Consider the following 20050-nt stretch of genomic DNA (forward strand, 5'->3'; position numbering starts at 1 on the left):
AAACTTCTGATGTCCTTAACTTTATAGAACGGTGTGAAAACGTCCTCGATCTAAGACCACTTTCCAGCCATGAGCTTTTAGGTGCACGGTCCACAGTTTTAAAGAGGCCAGCACTCAGTTGGTGGAAGGCTGAAAAGGGCCATGTTCATGATTGGGTCTCTTTCAAAAATGCTTTTATGTCTGCTTTCCTCCCCACTGACTATATGAGTGAAGTGGAAGAGAAACTGAGGGCCATGGTGCAGAAACCTGAGCAGAGTCTTAGAGACTTTGCTTATGATTATCGGGCGCTGTGTCTCAAATGGAAGCGAGACATGCCAGAGGAGGAGATAGTGAGGCGCATTTTGAACAACATCAACCCAAAGGTAGCTGGATGCCTGCGTGGAACGGTGACAACAGTGACACAGCTGGTGAAGGTGGGTTCCATGGTCGAGAGGGATTGCTCTGGAGCTAAGGAGTACTGGCAGAAGGTACAGCCAAGTACAGGTAAACCAGGCAAGAAACCATCTCAGAGGGTAACAGCAGAGGTCACTGTAGTGCGACACCAGGGTTACAGAAATAAACAACCTAATCTCCTATTAGTTCCCATTACCATCAGAGGAATTCAAGGAGACGCGGTGGTAGACACAGGCAGTATGTTCACCCTGATGAAGGAGAGCTTGTGGAAGCAGATGGCACTGGCAGAGGAAGCCTTCCTACCTGCAGAGAGACAGAGATTTGTCATGGCGGATGGTACAGTTCACCAAGCCCTAGGTAAGAAAAGTCTCTGTTTTGACTGGCATAGCAGACCACGCGCAATCGAAACCTATGTAATAGAGGACCGCCACCTTGCTTTTCCATTGATCCTCAGACTGGACTTCCTCTCCAAGACTGGCGCCATCCTCAATCTGGCCAAGAACAGCTATGGGGTGAAAACTGATAAAGGATCCACCAATTATACATTTTTGCAACAAACTGCCAATACCAACTTGTGGAACAAAACTCCCAACCTCACCTCTCAGAAGGGCGTTCACCTCAACTATGCCCTACCTCCAGGGGAACCTCTACCTTGCTGGGCCTTCACCACAAACATCGAATCCTTGCCCTCCTATGATACGGACTGTCCTGAGGAGCTCCGACAGCTCATGAGAGATCGGCCCTCCGTCACCTCCAATTTACTGGGGAAGACAGCTGTGGAAAAGCACACCATCTTCTCGCAGGATGAAATGCCTGTAAGATCCAAGGCATATCGCGTGTCTCCTCTGAAGAGGAGAGTCATAGAAGAGCATGTTGAGAAAATGCTTCAAGATAACATCATTGAACCTTCTCAGTCAGCCTGGTCCTCTCCTGTGGTCCTTGTTAACAAACCTGATGGATCCTACAGATTCTGTGTCGACTACAGGCGAGTAAATGCGAAGACCTGACCAGATGCCTATCCAATGCCAATCATCCATGACATCCTTGAATCACTGGAAGGCGCCTCCTGGTTCAGGTGGCTATGGCAGAAGAGAGCAAGCCGAAAACAGCCTTCATAACATCTCTTGGCCTCTTCCAGTTTAAATGCATGCCATTTGGACTACGGAATGCAGCTGCAATGTTCCGACGGTTAATGGAGAAGGTCTTGGGAGAGTTAAGGGGAAAAATATGTTTTGTCTACATAGATGACATTATTGTGTATTCTCACTCCCAAGAACAGCATCTTCGTGACCTGGCATCTGTCTTTCAGAGGCTACAGGCAGCCAACCTCAGCCTCAACATGAAAAAATGCCACTTTTTTAAGAGGGAGTTGAAATTTCTGGGCCACATTGTCTCCAACAGAGGCATGGAGGTTGATCCGTCCAAGACACAGGCTGTGTTGGACTTCCCTGTACCTCAGGACACGAAGGCCTTACAGCGTTTCCTGGGACTTGTGGGCTGGTACCACAAATTCATTCCTCACTTTGCTGATCTTGCGGCCCCTCTAAACCATCTCAAGAGGAAGGGGGTGGAGTGGAACTGGACCAGTGAGTGTCAAGCCAGCATGGACGCCTTGAAGCAGGCTTTGATGTACTCTCCAGTGCTCGCACAGCCCAATCCATCCCTGCCCTTCCAGGTACTCACTGATGCCAGTGCAGTGGGTCTCGGAGCAATCCTCTCCCAAAACACCCCAGAGGGTGAGCAGGTGATAGCTTACGCCTCCAGGGGACTCCAAGGCCCAGAGCGGAATTATTCCACTTCTGAAAAAGAGTCCCTGGCAGTGGTCTGGGCTGTGGAGAAGTGGAGACACTATCTGGAGGGGGTGGAGCTCAATGTCTTCACTGACCACGCTGCACTGTCCTGGGCTTTCAACTGCCCAAATTCCACCTCTCGTCTAACGAGGTGGACACTTCGACTGCAGCAATTCAATTTCAAAGTCCACTACCGGAAAGGATGCCTCAACTCTGCTCCTGACACACTGTCCAGAGCCTTTGAACCTCTCTCCATTCATCCGTCACCATGTCTGGCCATCTCCACTAAAGTCCACTCCGAGCTTCCTACCACCTTAGCAGAAATTGCCCAGGAACAGGATAAGGACCAACATGTGTGCGACCTAAGAAAGAACGGTTTGCAGTCATCAGCTCCTCCCAACCGCATTGGCTTCGTCATCCACCAGGGGGTGCTGTACCAAAGAGTCCCATTACGAGACCGAGGAGAAAAGTGCCAGTTAGTTGTTCCCCAGTCTCTGGTCCCTGAGTTCCTTAGATACTTTCATGACAATCCCTTGGGCGGTCATCTTGGTCGGCTGAAGACTTTGTTGCGGGACCTGGAGGTTGCCTGGTGGCCAAGTATCCGCAAAGATGTGTGGGAAGACACCAAGGCCTGCCTAACCTGTCAGCAGTACAAGGCAGATAACACCAAGCCATCAGGTCTGCTGCAAAGCACCATAGTCACAGCACCAGGGGAGATGCTGGGAATTGACCTTATGGGTCCATTCCCAAGGAGCAAAAAGGCCAACTCTTACCTCCTTGTGGTGGTCGACTGTTTCTCCAGTCTGGGTGGAAATGTTCCCTTTGAGAGACATCAAAACACCTCATCTCATCAAGATCCTCAGGGAGGAAATCTTCACCCGCTGGGGGGTGCCACAGTACCTGGTGTCAGACAGAGGTCCGCAGTTTACTGCCACCCTCTTAACTGATCTCTGCAAGACATGGGGGGTAGGTCAGAAGCTTACCGCAGCAGTTACCACCCTCAAACAAACCTGACCGAACCCATCAACCGGACATTAAAAACCATGATTGCATCATTTGTCGGCCAGTACCACAACACCTGGGACCAGTGGATACCGGAGTTCCGCTTTGCCCTCAATACAGACCAACAGGAGACCACTGGCAGGGCTCCTGCTGAGCTTGCCCTGGGCAGGAAACTTCAAGGCCCACTGGAGAGGCTGATACACAAACCACCGTCTCCCAATCAGTATGCTGTGTATCATCTCGTGGAAAGACAGCAGAAGATGGCGGAGGAGGTTAAAAGGAGAGTGGGGGGCACCAGGCCCAACAAGCTAGGTATTATAATTCCCGCAGGAAAGATGCGCACTTTCAGCAGGGTGACTTAGTCTGGGTCAAGTCTTGCCCTTTCTCCAAGGCCAATGAAAAATTTTCCGCCAAGCTAGCGCCTAGGTGGGAAGGGCCAGCTACTATTTTTAGAAAATTAGGACCATTAAATTACAGGGTAGGATGGAGTAACCCACCTAATAAACAAGACACCGTAAATGTGGTTAATCTTAAAAGATTTTATGGGGTCTTACCTTAGAAGCCTCCGGCTGAAGAGGGGGTCTGTGTAGCACCGCCACATATGGGTTTTAGTATTCCTTTTTTAATTCAAGGTTAACAGTATAAGGGTTGACCACCAATGAAGGGAATCCATATAATATAACATTCCATCCTCCGCATGTATTACGGTTGTTTTAATTTATACCGGTTTTTCGTTCTGTTTTCACTTGCTGTGTTTGGGGGAATCAGCTGGCCGTCAAACCTGTCAGCTGACGCGCCAACCCGGGAGCTTTTCAAATACTTTTAAAAGGAAACGCGGGTGTGGCAGGAGAGGAGAGGTGAAAAGAAAGTCAGGGAGTCTGCGGGGGACCTGAACGCCGAGATAAAAAAAAAGTGCACTTGAAATAAATGAAACTGAAAAAGAATTTCGTGAAAGTTTCTTTAAACACACACTCACCGAAGTTTCAGGGTTGAGCGCTAGGTAATGTCGTGGGATCCCTAGTCTGCCAAAGCGAGATTGTTCTTTTTTTTTTCTTCCTTTTTTGCTGGTTCCATTCTGGATTATCTTTTTTGCTTTTTATTGTTTTTTTGGGACACTTTTTTTGGTGTAAATTTTTGGTTGCCTTTTTCGCATTTTGTTGGATTACACGCTGTTTTTGAATGACTTTCCACATTGGTTGCGCGAGGAGCACGGAGACAAAGCGCAGCTAGCGTTTTACGAATGGAACTTTAAGACTTGCATTTGGTTTGTGTGTGAATGATATGTGTTGGGTGTATGTTTGTGTTTAATCGTGAGTTCATGACAATATACTTAAAAACGACATCTTCTGTGTTGCAGATTTAAATTAAAGAAAGAAACATCAATCATACCATAAAGAGGATCAGTTTTAACCCGTGTGTTTGTTGGTAATAATCGCTGTTTGGATAGCTGATCGTTACAACGGAGGGTGCCATCTGTGCAGCAGTGTTTTTGAATTTTGGACAAAGGGTAAATGATGTGTGAGCATCTTCAGTTGTGTCACATGTCGAGACTCTCCAGCAGCTGTGAGGTGGAGAAAATGGCAGACACACCCCTTGGCAGAATCAGCACCAAACCTTCATTTATCCATGTTGGCCTATATGTTTGGGCCTAGGACAGTCTCATCATGTCACACGTGCGATGGTCATTCCAACAAGAGGTGAGAGATGGGCAGTCCTCTTCACTTGTCTGAGCATTAGGTCCATTCAAGTTGAAGTGACTGAAGTCATGGACACTTCGAGTTTTATAAATGCTTTGAGGAGATTCATTGACCACTCGAGTCAATAGGGTCAGGTTGAGGAACAAATCTTATAGGAGCCTGTTGTAAACTGAAAACTCCTTCCAATCACAATGAAAAGGTAGTAGAGAGATTCCATTCCGAACCTAGCTGCTCCTGGGCCTTCAATTCTCCCCACTCTTCCCATATGGGAGGGGTTTGGGAAAGGATGATTTGAGTGATGTGAAAATGTTTGATTCCATGCTCCTACAGTTAGGATAATCTAGACTCATGAGATCCTCACAATATTGATGACATTCTCTAAAAACTACAAACAAACTACAAGCTCTAGGCCCTTGTTACCAGTCTCAGCAGATCCTGAAGACTTGCAGATACTCACTCCTGCAACACTACTGACACAGAAGTTTGGATCTTGTCCCAGTCTCCCAGGTAGGTTTTGCTGCAAGGACTTCTTCAGGCATTGTGGAGATGTGGAGGCAGGTGCAGAACCTACTCAGTACCTTTTGGAACAGGTGGCACAAGCAGCATCCATCTACTCTTCAGGCATGATGAAGGGACTGCTTCTCTCTCCTTATGACTAGAATGAATGTCAAGAGATACTTAAACGGTGTTCCATCTGTCATTTTTTCAAGCCTGCCTAATCATTTTCAGTATTTTTAAGTTTCTTATGCACTTATTGTATGATGCTGCTTTTTATATTTTCGTCATATTTAGACTAGTTTGGGTTGTATATAGCACATTTGAAATTCCTGTGTAATTTTGTAATGGGTTATATGTACTGTTGGTGGGCTGGATAGGAAATGAGTTGGTTTCCTGTTACATTATACATGAGTTATAAGCAGGACAGAACATAGACTGTGCATATCTATTGTAACTGCCAACACGTGTTCAGTAATATTTATGTAGGTTCAATCAGACTGGTATGAAGTTAAAGTGGTTTGTTATACTCTTGGGCTCTGTGAATGAATATATGGAGTTGTTGGACAGCTCTGGGGAAAAAAAAAAAAAAAGTGCAGTTGGACAGTTGATTCCCTAGCGGAACTTTTCTTATCCTATATACACAGCAGCTGGCCTGATTCGATATATGGTTGTATTTCAGTTTCAGTCCACACAAATTGAATTTTTTTTTGAAGATAGAAGTTACTGAGTTTCTGAAATATCATACATGTCACCACCCTCTCTATCTATTTCCTAATTATAGCTCCTAGTTTAGTATTTACTGCCCTCCATAATTATAATTATATTTTGTTTAATTAATAGATCAATATTTGTTTGTGCTCTTGAGTCAAGTTGTTACCGTCCTCTTTCAGTACACAAGAGGATTTTGCATGCAGGATGACCGGTGATGGTGGGGAGAGAATTCATTTTGAGGAGCAGTAAGCCGCACGTTATGGAAGAAGTTGTTAATTTCATTGCACCAAAGAAAGTCTAGCGGTTAAATTCTCATCATTTTCCCATTTTGCGTCTTTTCTGTGAAGTTAAAAGAGAATACTTTTATGATGCGTATGCTGACAGTGATGATAAATCTCTCGCTCCTCTTGGTCTCCTGATGCAAAGGAGATGTCCTCTATCTCTCTGGCATCACATTACATTTGCCCTCAAGTCGTATGAAAAATGAATTGAGTCCAGGTAATGCTACTTTTCAATCCCACTTTATATTTTCGCAGCCTTTAAATAGAACATCCCCTTCAACCCAACTCGGTGGCTTTTCTTCAACTTTCACATCAACTTTAGTTGTGCCCTTAAAGGGTGAGTCTGTAGAAGCACAGCAGGCTACTACACTAACCCACAGAGGGCCTGACATTGTCCTGCTAGCTTGAAGAGATTCTAATATTTGGTGGTCTGCCAACCTGAATAAAACCATGCTAATGACCTAAAATGTCATTTAACACATTTAGAACACTGTGGGCTTGTGAATGTGTTCAGTAATCACTCCTCATGTTCTGTTAAGCTTATGACTGTTTCCATAAACAAAGTTTTGCTTTACATTAAGGGTTACAGAACGTCCAAATGATTAATTTTCTATGCGAGTACGTCACTATTTTTCTGCATATTTATATATATATATATAAACAGTTATTCCTGAGTCTTTAGTTAAATATGTTTCCTCAGTTGCACAACTCATTTCTGATCAGTTGCTCAAATACCCCACCACATCACAGACGTTCAGCATTCAGGAACGTGTTTCACACCACAGCTTTGGCGATTCTTTTTATTCCTAATTTTCTTTTCTTTTTTTTTAGCATTGTTTGACTCATTTCAATCTTGACACACAGATGTTCTTGTGTTTTTATATTGTATTTACGAAGCCAAGAGAAATCATTTAGCTTTATGTTACCCTTAAATGGGAAACTGTTTGTATTTCACTGTGTCATAAACACTTGCCTCTTTATGTCTTTGTCAAGGCAGAGGTGGTGGACGTACAATATGGAAGTACTGAGGACTTCAAACAAATCCGAGCCACGATGAATGTCACCAGCAAAATAGCGTTACTGAAAATTGGACAGGCACCTTTACTCTACAAGGTAAGTACAAGAAAATCACATTTATCTCAAAACCTACAGGGTTTATTTCTCCAGGCTGTGCATTCAAAAATGTATAACTATATTGCTGCATACATATGTTTCTGGGTTTTCCCCACTCTGTTAAAATCTACTTCCTCATGCTTAGGCAGTGCTTTGTTGTAAATACTGTGAGCACTAAGTGTAGAAGTCTACAGCCAGATGATTTTTTTAGTATAATTGTTATAGTCTATATGAAAATAGCATAAAAATCCAAGCAGTTAGTTATCCTGGCTAACATCTAGAATTTAGAATTATCATTTGAATTCTTATTTACAAGTCTTACATAATTAGAATGGTACAAGTCATTCAGAATGCTTTAATAGCACCATTTGAGTTCACCTACTGTATTACCTGCATTGGCATTTTTGTAACAGCTGTTATGTCTTGATATCATAACATTATTTTGATGTCTGAGAAGGATATTGCTGTAACTGAAAATGAAGTGTCATCATTCAGTCACTACAACACTGAAAGTAGTGATCTGTGTATAAATTCAACGCAGTGTAGTGCTCAGAGGTATCTGCAATTAGTAGATGATGTGTTATTTTTTTAACAGGGGGAATGGCCCAATCGGAGCACCCCCCCCCCCCCCACACCACCAACCAAAACACACCCATGTACACCTTCCAAAGGACATTGTTGCAGGATGCCTTAACCATAACTCTGACATTTCTAATTCGACAATTACATTTTATCCAGTTATCTTCCTTATATCCCCACTACAATTGTCTTTTTATAGCTGTGTATTAAAGTAATGACTCATTACTTTAATATACATATATAAAAAGACAATTGTCAGGCAGACTAGACTAACATATTCAACTAACCAACCCCTCTGCCCCTGCACTCTCTCTGCTACTAGGGGATGGAAAGGGGGCATGGCAGGTTAACAAGGGGGATGCATTTTGGTCATTTTGCTAACAAAGGGGATGGCATACCCCCTGAAATTGCCTACTGTCTGTAATTATGCAATAGTATTTAAATGATGGTAGAGCGCTTTAAAAATGACAAAATCATGTTTACTTAGAATTAATCTGCAAATTATCTGAGCAAGAAACTGTTACAGTGTGATGCATAAGGAATCAAATATGTTATTTCTTCGTATAGCATTAGTTCCCTCATTTATCACACTACAATAGTGACAAACATTTATTTTTTAATTGGTATGAATCCATTTAAAAAAAAAAAAAGATCATTCTGTGACAACAGTTATTTGGTGCTGAGCTGGTTGATTGATTTTCATTTTTGTTGGTTAGAAAGGTTTATTATGTCTGAGGGAAGACATTATGTACAGTAGATTGATGAGTGTGATGCTTTTTAATGAATCATTTTCTGTGAAGGTGACAGGTAGCATAATTCATATTCCTGAGTGCTGGGAATGTAGCTTTGAATTCTCAATATCAGCATTCAGCTGATTAAATGCTTTAGTTATTTTATCATAGTTAAGATACACATAGATGATTGACAGCGCAAAAAGGGCGAGTTTTAGAAATTCCTAAATTTTGGTTGCTAATTTCAGTTTACTGCTCTGAGAAAAAAAGAAAGAAAAAATCGAACCTGATTCTGATTAAGGCATAGCAACTATTTCTCCAGCAGACCAGACACTGTAACAGGGACAAAATTGGTAATCTTTGTTCCAATTTGCTTTGTAAGGTCACTGTATTGAAGTCCAACTCTGAGCCAGATGCCCATATGAAATGATTGTAGTATCTGTAGATTACACTGAGGAGTGGTCTAAATGAGCATTTTAAAAAGAACGCCATCATGTGCCTCCTTTGGCAGTCATTGAACAATTCCTGCAACCACCAGAGGAGTCAATCTGTTCTTTAATTTTTAAGTGTTCATTATAACAGACATCAGGAGTATTTATTTTTATATTATCTTACCTCATCATCATAAAAACCTCTTTTCCCTGCATCCTTATCTAGGACACAGCTATTAATTTTCGATCAGATCTTTCAGTAAGCACAGCTCTATCTAACACAACACACAGACAGACTCTGTTTCTCTTTATTTAGAAAATCTCAGACTCATTCGGTTATGGTCTCTTACATTCCTACAAGTCCACACGTACTTTGCAGATAGGTAGGTTAAGTCATTCAGGTCCATCCATTTTCCTTTGCTTTATCAGTGGAAAGGCAGATCATTGTTATTGCTGCTGAAGAACACTATCGTGTGTCTTTATTTCTCCATCTCTTTTTTTTTTTTTTTTTTTTTAGAAATTTTAGAATCTCTGTGATCACACACACATATGGTGAGCAGTGAGTAGTGAATTTATTCTCTGCATTTAACCCATCCTATACACACTGGTAGTGAGCACACACAAAGAGCAGGAGCAGGAGCAGTGGGCAGTACGCCGCCCAGTGTGCAGAGTGCAGCTGGGGGTTAAGTGCCTTGCCCAAGGGCCCTTTAGCCGTGGATGTTGAGGGAGGGGAAAGCGCTTGTCCCCCTCTCCCCCCACCCACATTTTTCCGGTCGGCCCCAGGGACTGAACCGGTGACCCTCTGGCTTTCTTCTATAGGCCCTCTTCTAAAGGTGGTTTTCTTGTTATTTGGTTTTGTAGCTATATATATATATATATATATATATATATATATATATATACACACACACCATTATTTGGTTTCATAATGTAACACTTGGCTCTTGGAGTTGAATTCAAGACTTTATTACTTTTAGATTAACTTGGGCTCACCTATCCATGACTTGAGACCTGACTGAATTTTTCATACTCTGATATGTGTAAATCGCTTTTATATATATTTTACTTAATGTACTAAAACAACAATCTTGGAAAACAACTTCTCACGCACTTCACTTTTCATGAACACTAACTACTGCCAAAAGAATGAAATTGTAATTTAAATACATCTTTTAGTTGTACATAGTGTTTACTACTATTAAAGTGTAAAAGAAATGTCACGTTACTTAATCAATATATGCCATTTGCACATTTCAGTGGGGAAAAAAGCTTAACATAAAATGTCCTGCTTTATCTTTAGATGACAGGTTCATCTTTTTGGCAGTAGAAAATGTTTATAAACACCAAGGTGTAAGAGAAATTTAGTCATTGTTTTGGTGCATTAAACCATATTACACTGTTACCTTATAATGGGTCTCCAAGGAGAGGAAAACACTCAGCAAAATTTTTAGGGCAAAACAACGACGCTGAAGGCACCTATTGTAATTGTTAGCAAGGTCCACTATCATTATTGTACTTCGTCACATGCGACTCTATTGCATCTCCTAGAACCGTATGGTAATAAGTTGTGAAATTTGGCACATTGATAGAGGACAGTCTAAGGTATCCAGGACCCAAATTTGGGGTCGATCCATGCATTCCTGTAGCGCCACCAACAGGCCAAATTTTAAGGTCCATTTTTGACTATAACTTTTGAACCCTTTGTCCTAGAGTTGTGATCTTTTTTTCTCTGAATCCTTGGGTCATTACAAGTCAAATGCATCTGCTGATGTCAATTTCAACTGAATTAGATTTTCTACCATTTTGAATTTTTTGAAAAACCTACTTTGCAAACTTGTCCTAGACCATTGATCCTATCACAACCAAACTTGGTACATATCATCTACATTGAGGTCTGACCAAAAGTTGTACAAAGAATTTTGCTAGGGTGAATGATATGGCTGCTGTTGTCCAATGAATTTTGATGGCGAAGGCTCCAAACAGGAAATAAGCCATATCTCAGCAATGCTTGGATGGATTGATGCAAAACTTGGTACACATCATTTAGAGGGGCAATACTGAGTCCCCACCAAGTTTCATTATATTTGGCTGCATGGTGGCACTATACCTGACAAACAACAAAAAATGTATTAAGATACCCATAACTCCAGGACAAAATCAGATATTTCAACAAAACTTCTTGTGCATCAGCACAGTAAAGAACCCTAACTGGGACATTATGAACCCTGGGTATGAACCCTAGGTATTGAATATTCCAAAAAACCTACTTTTACGAACTGGTCGTAGACTGCTGATTCTGTCACCACCAAATTTGGTACGTATCATCTAGACAGGGGCTGACCAAAAGTTTTCAAAAGTTTATGGCTAGGATAAAAGATATAGCTGCTATCATCTAATGAATTTCAATGGCAAAGACTCAAAAACAGGAAGTAGCCATGTGTCAGCAATGCTTGGTTGGATTGATGCCAAACTTGTTACGCTTCATTGCCAGGGGAATTACTAAGTACCCACCAGGTTTCATGAAATTTAACTACATAGGGGCGCTATACCAAAAAAAAGTAAAAAATGTAGTAAAATACCCATTACTTCAGAAAAAAGCAGATATTTTATCCAAAATTATTGTGATTTATCATGGTAAAGGACCCTAGTTAGGAAATTATGAACCCTCTGTGTTGTCCATTTTGTTTTATGGCTATCTTGGTATTATCCTTTCTTCCCTGTTTTTTTATGGCAGGCCATAGGAGTGCTATGTGTAATTCTTGGCATCTGCAAAAGCTATAAGAGTGGGTGTCAGTGTTTCTGTTGACCCTGTGATGGACTAGTGTCTTGTTCTAGGGTCATTCTGATTACTTGTTTACCTGGTGCCCACGTGCTGCTTGGCTCCATCATTGCTGCTTGCATCTATATTTTTTTTTATTTACTCTTAGGAGAGTGGTTTCATGCTTTCGGATAGTGTGTATGACAGGGGAAATTTTGTGAGAGAAATTTGGTTTTCCTAGGTTTTTTTGCTGGTACATTAAGCCCTGCTAAACGTTTTTCGTGTTAAGTGGTTTAGAATGTCTCCAGCCTACTGGAATTTATAAAGGTAGCCGCAGTCTCTTGTCTGAACAGACTCTTCAGTGATCACAACTTGAGTGACACATGCCTTAGAAAAAAACAATTCTGAGTGAAACTAACTAGAAATGGGCCAAGACTAGTGGCCCTGTTCCAGTACTACAGAGTCATTCCATACCAACTCACTTAGGCCCTCCAGTTCATGTCATGGAATTTCTTAAAAAAAAATCATGTGAAAACTTCTGTTAAATTCATGGGACCTCGCAAAATCCTATAGCTCTACTCCAAATACTTTTTTAGTTGTGAATTTTTGAAGTTTGGTCCTTGGATCCAAATTTCATCATTTTTGCGATTCTTTGTAAGCCTCACCAATTGCTTATTTCACTGGATTTGGTTGAAATTTGTACTGAGCATGCAAGAAACTCTAAGGATAATTTGCAACATGTATTCATGTAAATAGTTGTTGCTGAATGTCACTAATCAAATTAATAAAAATAAATTACCCCAACGAAGAATCCTTAAATTTCAAAAATTAATATCTCCACTAGTTTTCACTTTCTTGCAACCAAATTTTGATTCTATGAAGCATTAATATAGCTGCATAAAAACTGAGTGCTCATTGAATGAATTTAATAGACGTTTTCACATTAATTCTTTTAAAAAAAATCCATGACATAAACTGGAGGGCCTAGATGAGCTGGTATGGAATGACCCTATATTGGCTGCAGAGAAATATATATTTACACTCAATGAGATTGGCTCTGTAGGTTGACTAACATTTTCACAATTTTTCTATTCACAAGTTTTGCCTTATCAGGGTTCTAAAGGAGTGTTCAACTGTGATGTTCTTTTACTTTATCTTATATGTTTTTTTAAGAAAGAAAGAACATAAACAAGGGCTTAGAATTTTGTAGACATGGTAGGGACATGTCAAAATTGTGAAATGTATTGGTTCAATAAGAAACAGTGTATTTTATTTTTCAATACTGGATGATCCCATATTATATGGGACAGAGTGGCAACCCTAAACATTAGTGTGTGTGTGTGTGTGTGTGTGTGTGTGTGTTTGGCAATTAGGCTAATTTGGTGATATGCTTCAGCTGTCAGCATTAAACAGTCCTTTTTTTCCCCCAGTGGTCATGCACCTACCCTTTCATTGGATTTGCATTAGACAATTTGCAATGTATAGGGATAAGGGGGGGGGGGGGGGTCTTGTGTCCCTACCAATGTTGTGACCAAACCTATGCCCTTGAAAGAAAGAAAGAAAGAAAGAAAGAAAGAAAGAAAGAAAGAAAGAAAGAAAGAAAATTCTTACAATAATTTTAAGTCTCTCTCTCTTTAAAATGGCTTTTTATTTACTTTTAGTGGCCCCTTCCCCCCATTGGCTAAGTTATTTGTCGTTTGGCTTTGTGACATGGTTTAGTAAAGATATATGTCCTGTCATTTGCTGTATGGTTCCTGGGCTATTTTGACAGACTGGTCCTGTTATTAGTTTCAACTTTTAGAAAAAGACATGAATGGCTGTTATTTTTTAGTTTCCTAACTTTTCACTGCTGACTCACTACATAAATGGAATTTCCAAAGTTGTAGACCAATTGGGTGTTGGTATTTCAACAAAACTGTTAATAAACACTCTGTTTTGATTTTAAGACTACAGTTTGGCCACTGCACATATGTTAGATGCTTTATCAGTGAGAACCCTACCATTGTGACTGAATGACAAAGGTAATATTGACCTTTGGATCGTTTAGCTTGTTTGAATTCCAGAAACGCCTGCAGCACTCTTAGGCATCATTTGTTTGGGAAGGATTATTGATTTTTCTCTGAAGTGAGTGCTTACTCGTAGTCCTTGAGGATCAAGTTTTTGGACTGGTCCTCCTCAGACAATCAACTAACAAAATGATGGTTCTTAAGTATGTGCACAACTCAGGCACCTCCTGATGGAACCAGATCTGTGAATCTCCATCATTTATTAGTAAAAACAAAACAAAACAAAACAAAATTAGAAGTGATCCAGGATTCATTATACTTAAAACCCAGAGTTGGGCCGCATCATTACTTGCAAGCATGGATAATAGTTTATTTGACTGATGTTTTGTTCTTCCTTCAGAACACAGTCCAGCTAACACAAAATGCTTGGTAGTATGGTAAAATAGAATATGAATGGGTAATATGTCATTATGAAATATTGTTTATGTTTTGATTATGTTTTTTGTGTATATATGTGTACAAACATGTGAATCATACACTTGAATGTGGATAACTGGTCATGTGATCAGTTTTTCTGCTGTGTGTGATAATTGTATAAATGGGGAGTGACAGCAATTTCCAGTGATTATCATTAAGAAGTGAAGGTGACATTGACAGTAGTGTTGGAGTAGGGCTCATGGACTTTTTTTTTTTTTTTTTCTTTTCAAATGCATGTGCATAACCTTACTTCAGGCGGTAATATTATACCTCATGCTTTTAAAGTCTCAGAGTCCTAGAGATCAATCACGTGTTTGTTCTTTGACCTTTTGGTGTTAGCATAGGCTTGTGTCTACCATTCACCAAAGAAATAAGTGCAAGTGACGTAACAATGAATAAAGACAGAAAAAAAGGGAAAAAGAGCTTCATTTTTTTAACCATGGAGCTATTCTAAAAGCCACTTTGATATCTGAGAATATTTCCATATTGAATCACAGGGCTGAAAGCAAGCTTGCTGTACTGAAGGCAGTGAATTTTAAATGATGGAGCCACAAATGTCTGCCATGAAAGTGCAGGCCATTTCAAAGTCTACCTGGAAATGACTGGCTAAATGGCAAGCTGATAGTGGGAGCAGAATGGGCACCCATATTAATTGACCAGGATGGTTAAAGTAATTCTCAGAGAGGGCAAATAAGCAGTAAAGTGCAACAGATTGCCGTATTAAGGTATTGGCTCCTTCAGTTATGCTAGCCTGTCTGGAATTTTCCACCGATGAGTGCTTTACTGCCAATGACAGTGCCATTTAGAGGGACTAGCTGCTTTCCAAATACATAGTTACAAGTTAGATTTTCGTTACAAGTTAGATTTTCACAGGAGGAAGGACATGAATCAAAAACAGCCTTGTTAGCCAATCAGATCCCTTCGATTCACCCCCCTCTCTCCACATTATAAGAGTCTTTATGTTTGTGACCCTTTTTCAGTCATTACAGCCAGATCATAATGTCCTTTAAAATTATCCATTACTCTGTTTCGGTTTAAAGATAGAAAACAAGCAGAAACGCAACCTGTTTGTGACGTCGGTGCAGTTCCGTAAGTATGTGCTACAAACACTTAAGTGCCACTTTCCTTTACATTAAAAAAAAAATCCAGTAATCCATTTCCAAGAATAGAAATAAGTAATTAAAAAATATATACAATAAAACCTGTGATGTCGTCTTCACAAATAGAACATCTTTAGCTCTCTCTGTCTAATAGGGACTTAAAAATGCATATGTTTGAACAATTACTGTGAAAGCAAATCTCATTTGGGGCAAAGGTACTGTTTAAATCATCTGAAAGTACACAAGTAAATTATGAGTAATTACATCCCAAACAAGAGATAACTGCAAGGTAGCTGATTTTTAAGTAATCACTGGCATGTTTCTACATAATTAATTTGTAGTGTATTAACATTCCTCTGCCTTCTGTACCAGCAGTCATTAGACACTATTCTTACTGAGTGTTTTCCTGGGAAATAGCAAAACTTTAACACACTGTGAGAAGAAGCACTATGAATCATTAGGTCTATGTATTCTGAGTTTCCGCATAATTAGCTATATGTAAAATATACAGTTATAGTAGTTGTTTGGGAAATATACCGCCTTGTGTTTTCCACCTTAGCAGAGGCATCAGACAGCTTTCCCCCAGTGTTTAACAATAGGTTCTGAGATGGTCATTAAGCAGCTGCCAAACGCAGCATTTCTCAGTATGGGAATACTGTGTGTATACTGTGGAGCTTTACCAGGTCGTTTATGCCTATTTGTGCTCTCCCTCATTCACTGCTAAAGGACAAGGTGTTCGTGCTTGTTGGCATTTAGTAAGAGGGGCCGTGATCCATGGCAGTATTGTCTGGATGGGGGACTAAGCACAGATAGAAAAATACCCACAAGGAGCAGATTGCAATCTGCGATCAGAGAGGATTTAGATTTTGATTTCCCCAAGTCTTTAACCATTCCAATTGTCTGTGTCCTTACCGTAGAAAGGTCACACTGTCTCTTCGTATTGATGACAGGTTCTAAGGAGCTCTCAAATTTATAGCCCTCAAAATGGCACAATCCCCTGTCAGTCCGCCCAGCCTGATGTTTCTGAAGTACAGGCCGATACTCCAAACTACCTGTTACCTTGCCTCCTAAAAGGCCAACAACTGACTCACTGGTTGAGTAATGCCATACAAAATGGGTGTTATATATTTATCGTGTTTGCATGTCATATCCTACATTGATTTACATTCTAATTTTAACGTTTAAACCCCATGACCGTAACATAAAATGTCCAGAGTTTCATCGCTAACTCACACTAGCGTGTACAAGACGTCTTACTCAGAGTTTAGGGGCTTAGATAGTTAGTGTTTGAGAGCGGTACAGTAATGACTGATTTGATGTTGAAGGCGACTCTGCGCCCTTTAAAAAGTGACTCAGAGGATAAATATGGAGGTAAAATGGGTCAGCTGGGGATGGCTGCTGAAAACACCCCTCAGCTCCTTCGTTCTTTACCCTTGAGAAGTTCACGTGTTAGAGAGACACACAGAGAGATATACAACTGGTTTGATGCTATTGTTTGTCAGTCAGCTATGATCCTGACATAAGCCCACAGTACAGGAATAAGTAGTAAATAGGCACATAATTTAATTTCAGTTTTACATCTTGAAGGTGAAGCTTAAAACTAGCATCAGATTTAAATATCTCTTTGCTGTAAACACAGCGCACAAACAGGATTCTTGAATTTAAAGCAGTAAATACTATCCATATCTACATCTATATCTACATCTATATCTATAGCTATATCTACATCTATATCTATAGCTATATCTATATCTATATCTATATCTATATCTATATCTATATCTACATCTATATCTACATCTATATCTATATCTATATCTATATCTGTATCTAAAGCCTAGTAGAATTCATATTTCCCCTTATGAATGTAAACTAATTGCATACATATTAGCTTATAAACTCTATAAATGAGGTCCTCTGGCCTGTGTTAGAGGTAGGCTTTGCGTGGTTTGGTGTGATTTTGTTTTGAGTACAGAGCGATACTGAGATTTGGCCTAGTTGTGCCTGCATTACCTGGGGCTGAATGTACCTCCAGGCTCTGGGCTCAGTCTGTGAAGAGCTCTGCTCCCTGGTGGAGCTTTGCTGAGACCCACATGGCACTGTGTCTAATGTTTCTCAGAGTGGGGGCTTTCGCTCTTTCTCTCTCTCTCTCTCTCTCTCTCTCTCTCTCTTTCTTTCACTCCCTCTTTCCCTCCCTCTCTCTCTCTCTCTTTCTCTGTCCCAAATCACTCTCACTCACATACTCTCCCCCCTCCCCCCACCCACACACACACCCTAACACTCTCACACTTGTCACAGATGCATACATATGTGGGAACCCTCATGCTTGCATGGTCCCAGCCACAGCCCCCTTATCTGATAAATATTTTGGTTTTAATGGGACTTTCTCATCCCCCTCAGTGAATGTGGGTGTCAGCATTGACCTTAGATTTAACCCACACCAATCTGTTTCCTATCAGAGCGTCGGGTCGCTATCCACCATTTTTACCCTTAAGGGAAGACTGCATTATCGATGCACCAGTGCCACGGTTCCGCCCCCAAGTGATTGTGTGTGTGTGTGTGTGTGTGCGTGTGTGCGCATGGTGTACGTTTGCCCGTGTCAGTTTGTGTTTTTGCGTCCGTGTGTGTGTGTGCCTGTGTGTAAGTGAGTGTGCGTGTGTGTGTGTGTGCACATGTTGCACATGTTTGCCTGTGTCAGTTTGTGTTTTTGCGTCCGTGTGTGTCTGCCTGTGCGTGTGTGTATGTGTGTATGTGTGTGTGTGTGCGCGCGTGTTGTACATGTTTGCCTGTGTCACGCTGTGTTTTTGCATCCGTGTGTGTGTGCCTGTGTGTACATGAGTGTGTGTGTGTGTGTGCGTGTATGTGTGTATGTGTATGCGTATCCGTGTGTGTGTGTGTGTGTGTGTGTGTAATCCTATTGATGTTCACAAGCTATTCCTGTCTCCACAGCTCTCCCTCCTGGCTGAGATGGGTTTTGGGGGTGTGTTACTTTATGTGGATCCATGCGAGGCTCTGGGTGACCAGACAGTCCTGCAGAAGGCTTTTGGAGTGACACTTAACCCAGGGGGTGACCCCTCCACCCCAGGCTACCCCAGTGTTGGTGAGTACCTTCCCCAGCTGAAAACAAGACCCCCCCCCCCCCCCCCCCCCCCCCCCCCCCCCCCCAGAAAAAAAAAAAAAAAAAAAAAAAAAACAATAACAGGAGGTAAATCTCAGGCCCTGGACCTGGTCCAAGGTGAGATGTAATAACAGGTTCTCAGATTGATAGTTTTTTTTTTGTTTGTTTTTTTTTTCCCAGGAGTAAATGTCAACAGTGATACTCAGACAGCCATAGCGCTCATGATTCTTAAATTTGTGATCTAAAACAAAAAACTGCAACTGAGAAAATATGCAGAACAATCATAATAAAGGTTGGAAAAGACAATATATTTTATTTGATGTTTTATTTGATATGTGATGTTTATTTCTTGTAGCTGAGTTTTCCATTTAAAAAAAAAGGAGAGAGAGAGAGAGAGAAAATCAACATCCTCAAATTTGTCGAAGTCAAAAGCCATTAAGTGTTGTAATATGCTGTATATTAACACAAGTGAATTGGAAGTACGTTTGTGTTAGTACAGAGTAGATTTTATAGTCATGTGGGTTTTGAGTGGAAATGTCAGTGGGCATATGGAACGACGGAATGGCCTAGTCTCACTTTAACCCTTTGATTCCCCTGTGAGGTGGCCTCTCCTCTCCGTCATTACAACATGTCTTTATTCCCTTCACATTCCTCCCTTTTATTCACCCAGGCACTCTCTGCCCAATCTGAAAGTCTAATGAAGGCACACTCCTCCAAGGCATTGGGCTAGCTGATTAGATGAGTGTAAGGAATGGAAGGGAGAGAGAGAGGGAGAGAGAGAGAGAGAGAGAGAACAGGAGAGGTGGAGAGAGAGAGAGCAAGAGAGAGAGAGAGAGAGAGAGAGAGAGAGAGAGAGCGAGAGAGAGGGATTCAAGAGCAGCTTTGTTTGTTTTCATTGAATTTGCCCTGACAGAGGGGTTTAGAATTCATTTCCTTTAGTTAAGGAGTCAAACTGACTCAATGATAAACACTTTTTTTTTTTTTTTTACAGTTGAGCGCTCTGTAGCTGTAAGACTGACAATAATTAGAAAAGATTTATACTCATTTTAAATTACATAGCAAGAAATGTTTTTCATTTCTTATTCATCTTTTAGAATAACACACATACTTTATAAATATTTTGAGACATGCAATGTAGCATACTGCTGTCTAATCACATACATTCTCACCAATATCTACCTATAATAATAATGAAATTTCCATTCCATATGTTTTCCCCCTTGTTGATATGACTGTCTTATGTCTGAATATATTCTGCTGTTATGTGTGTCATACATGTTTCTCATCTCACGTGTGGAGTGCTCGGGTTGGGAAGCAGCAGGGGTTCTGTCATCATACACCAACCTGACAGAGAAAGCTCTATCA

At 40.8% G+C, this 20050-nt stretch overlaps 1 protein-coding gene across 1 annotated transcript in view; it reads left to right on the forward strand.

Annotated features, from left to right (window-relative positions):
• The window catches only part of naaladl2 (N-acetylated alpha-linked acidic dipeptidase like 2), a 144491-nt gene that overhangs the window by 38151 nt on the left and 86290 nt on the right, over window positions 1-20050 (forward strand). The window contains exons 3-4 of the mRNA XM_030791983.1: window positions 7366-7485; window positions 18517-18667. Of these exons, the coding sequence (XP_030647843.1) occupies window positions 7366-7485; window positions 18517-18667 (271 nt within the window). The remainder of the gene's footprint in view (window positions 1-7365; window positions 7486-18516; window positions 18668-20050) is intronic.

This window comes from Chanos chanos, chromosome 14 (assembly GCF_902362185.1).
Source record: "Chanos chanos chromosome 14, fChaCha1.1, whole genome shotgun sequence".
Taxonomy (NCBI): domain Eukaryota; kingdom Metazoa; phylum Chordata; class Actinopteri; order Gonorynchiformes; family Chanidae; genus Chanos; species Chanos chanos.